General features: G+C 63.9%; 1 protein-coding gene across 1 annotated transcript in view; it reads right to left on the bottom strand.

Moving 5' to 3' along the window:
* Positions 1-1,944, bottom strand: part of PPFIA1 (protein tyrosine phosphatase, receptor type, f polypeptide (PTPRF), interacting protein (liprin), alpha 1) — a 42,505-nt gene that overhangs the window by 28,730 nt on the left and 11,831 nt on the right. The window contains 1 exon segment of the mRNA XM_012734322.1: positions 713-859. Coding sequence (XP_012589776.1) covers positions 713-859 — 147 coding nt within the window.

Here is a 1,944-nt window from a genome sequence, read left to right as displayed (position 1 = left end):
CGGCAGGCGGCCTGCACCCCCTCGGCCGCGCGCCGCCCAGGCGTCTCCAAGAAGAAACACGGCTCCTGCGGACGCCTGCTCGCGCTCGTCGCCTAGGGAGGGGCTCCGCAGCGGCCTCCCCCGCCCGGCACGGACCCCCAGTGTGCCCAGCGAGCGCTCCCAACCGCTATGTGAACGAACGGCTATTCTCATAAACGACCTTGTCAAAAAAAATCTCAGCGCAGAAATTTATAAAAGGAATTTAAAAAAAAAACCTAAGAGCCACTGTGAACTCGAGGGCGCTGCGCCCGCCCTCCTCCCGCCCGAGGGCCGCTCCGTGTGGACCGGGGTGGACGGCCCTGAGATGCCCCGGGCGCCCGGAGCACTTCATCTCTAGGCTGCGCTCGGCGACCCCTTTCCGACATTCCAGAGAAACGTGTTTTCTCTTCAAGAAGCCAGGCAAGGTTCTTCTGGACAACCTTGGGCCTGGCTGGCAGCACCCGCCGCCTGGCCCCGCGGCCCTGGGCAGGAAGAGAATGTCAGTTACAGCGAAGGGGCGAGCCAGGGAGCCCGGGGCCGGCGGCGACTGCGCCACACGGCAAACGCCGAGAGCCTGTGCACGGCTGGCAGCATTCGCGTTTTCTTTCTAAGTTCATAAACAGTGAGCTGGGCCTTGACTTCCAAGCTACAAGTTGCAGGAAAAGGCATGCGGGGCCGAAGACCTGCGCCCTACCTGCCGGTGCATGGAGTCTTTATTCGCGATCTCGTTTTCCAGCTTGTCGTTGAGGTCGTGCACAGAGGTGGCCTCCCGCTGGGCCGCGAGGTAGCGCTTCTCCAGAGTGGTGATACGCTCTTCCATGTCTTCCTTTTGGGCCATGGCCTACAGCGGGCAGTGCAGAGGCAGGAAAGATCAGCAGTCAGCCAGAGTCTGCTGATACGGTGAGGAGAATAACCTGCACTAACGCCGAGACCAGGTCGAGCACAAAGCCCGTGCTGCCTGCCAGGAGACGGCCCTCCGCCGAGATGCAGCCGGCAGGCGCGTCCGGCCCGTCTGCCAGTTGCCCTCGCTACAGACCAGCACCCCAAACTAACAAACAGCCCAGTACTCTGGAATGCCGGAGGTGAAGGCCTCCACACTGAAGACACAGAGGGGGAGACGCCTCGAACAGAAACACACGAGACAGTCTCGTTTTCTTGGGTAATGGCTGATGAACCTCACCCAATGACCGCAAAGCTAGCAACAGAAGCAGGTGCCGAGCGTGACCGAGGGCGCCACCACAGCCTGACTCCGGCAGAACTAAGCCACACAGGGACAAGCCCTGCAGCCACGCCAGAGTTTCCTGTGAGCACAACTCCCGCCCCCTCCCAAAAGTGGCTTGAAGCGCTTCCCGTTTGCGAAGTTACTCGGCAGTGAAGTCTCAGTATTCACACGACGGACCCTGAAGGGGTATTGGAGCGCTCTCCCCAGGAAGCGCCGCCTGGGCCATGAGCTGCGGCGGGCGGCCGGACCACGCAGGCTCAGCCAGCGCAAGAGGCGGCCGCGGCTTTGGGCTCTTGGACGCTCACGGCCTGCGCCACCGAGCAGTGAGCCCGCCCCGCGCGCGGACCGGAGGATGGGTACAAGGCAGGAGGCGGCCCCAGAGGGTCTCCAGCCGCACCGGCCTTTACTGCTGCACCGCGGGGACTGCTGGCCACAAATGTGTGCCTCTGTCCACGTTCACAGTGTGGCCGCGACAGGTGTGGGCCACACACACCCTTCGAGGAGGCCAGGCCAGAAACCAGAAGACACCGCCAGCATCCCCTCAATGAGTGGGCAGCGAAGCCCTGGGCAGCGTGGCCACTGGCCAGCCCTCAGGGCGAGGGAGTGAGACCCCGAGGAGCCCGCGTCCGGAGAAAGCGCGCAGGCGCCTGGGTGTTGGGGAGCAGGGGCCCACAGCCAGCTCGCGCCACAGCAGGCAGGCGGCG

This window comes from Condylura cristata, unplaced genomic scaffold (assembly GCF_000260355.1).
Source record: "Condylura cristata isolate star-nosed mole 26May11 unplaced genomic scaffold, ConCri1.0 scaffold00054, whole genome shotgun sequence".
In the NCBI taxonomy this organism is placed as follows: domain Eukaryota; kingdom Metazoa; phylum Chordata; class Mammalia; order Eulipotyphla; family Talpidae; genus Condylura; species Condylura cristata.
The sequence above is the reverse complement of the archived record's forward strand: the minus strand, read 5'-3'. Positions and strand labels throughout refer to the sequence as shown.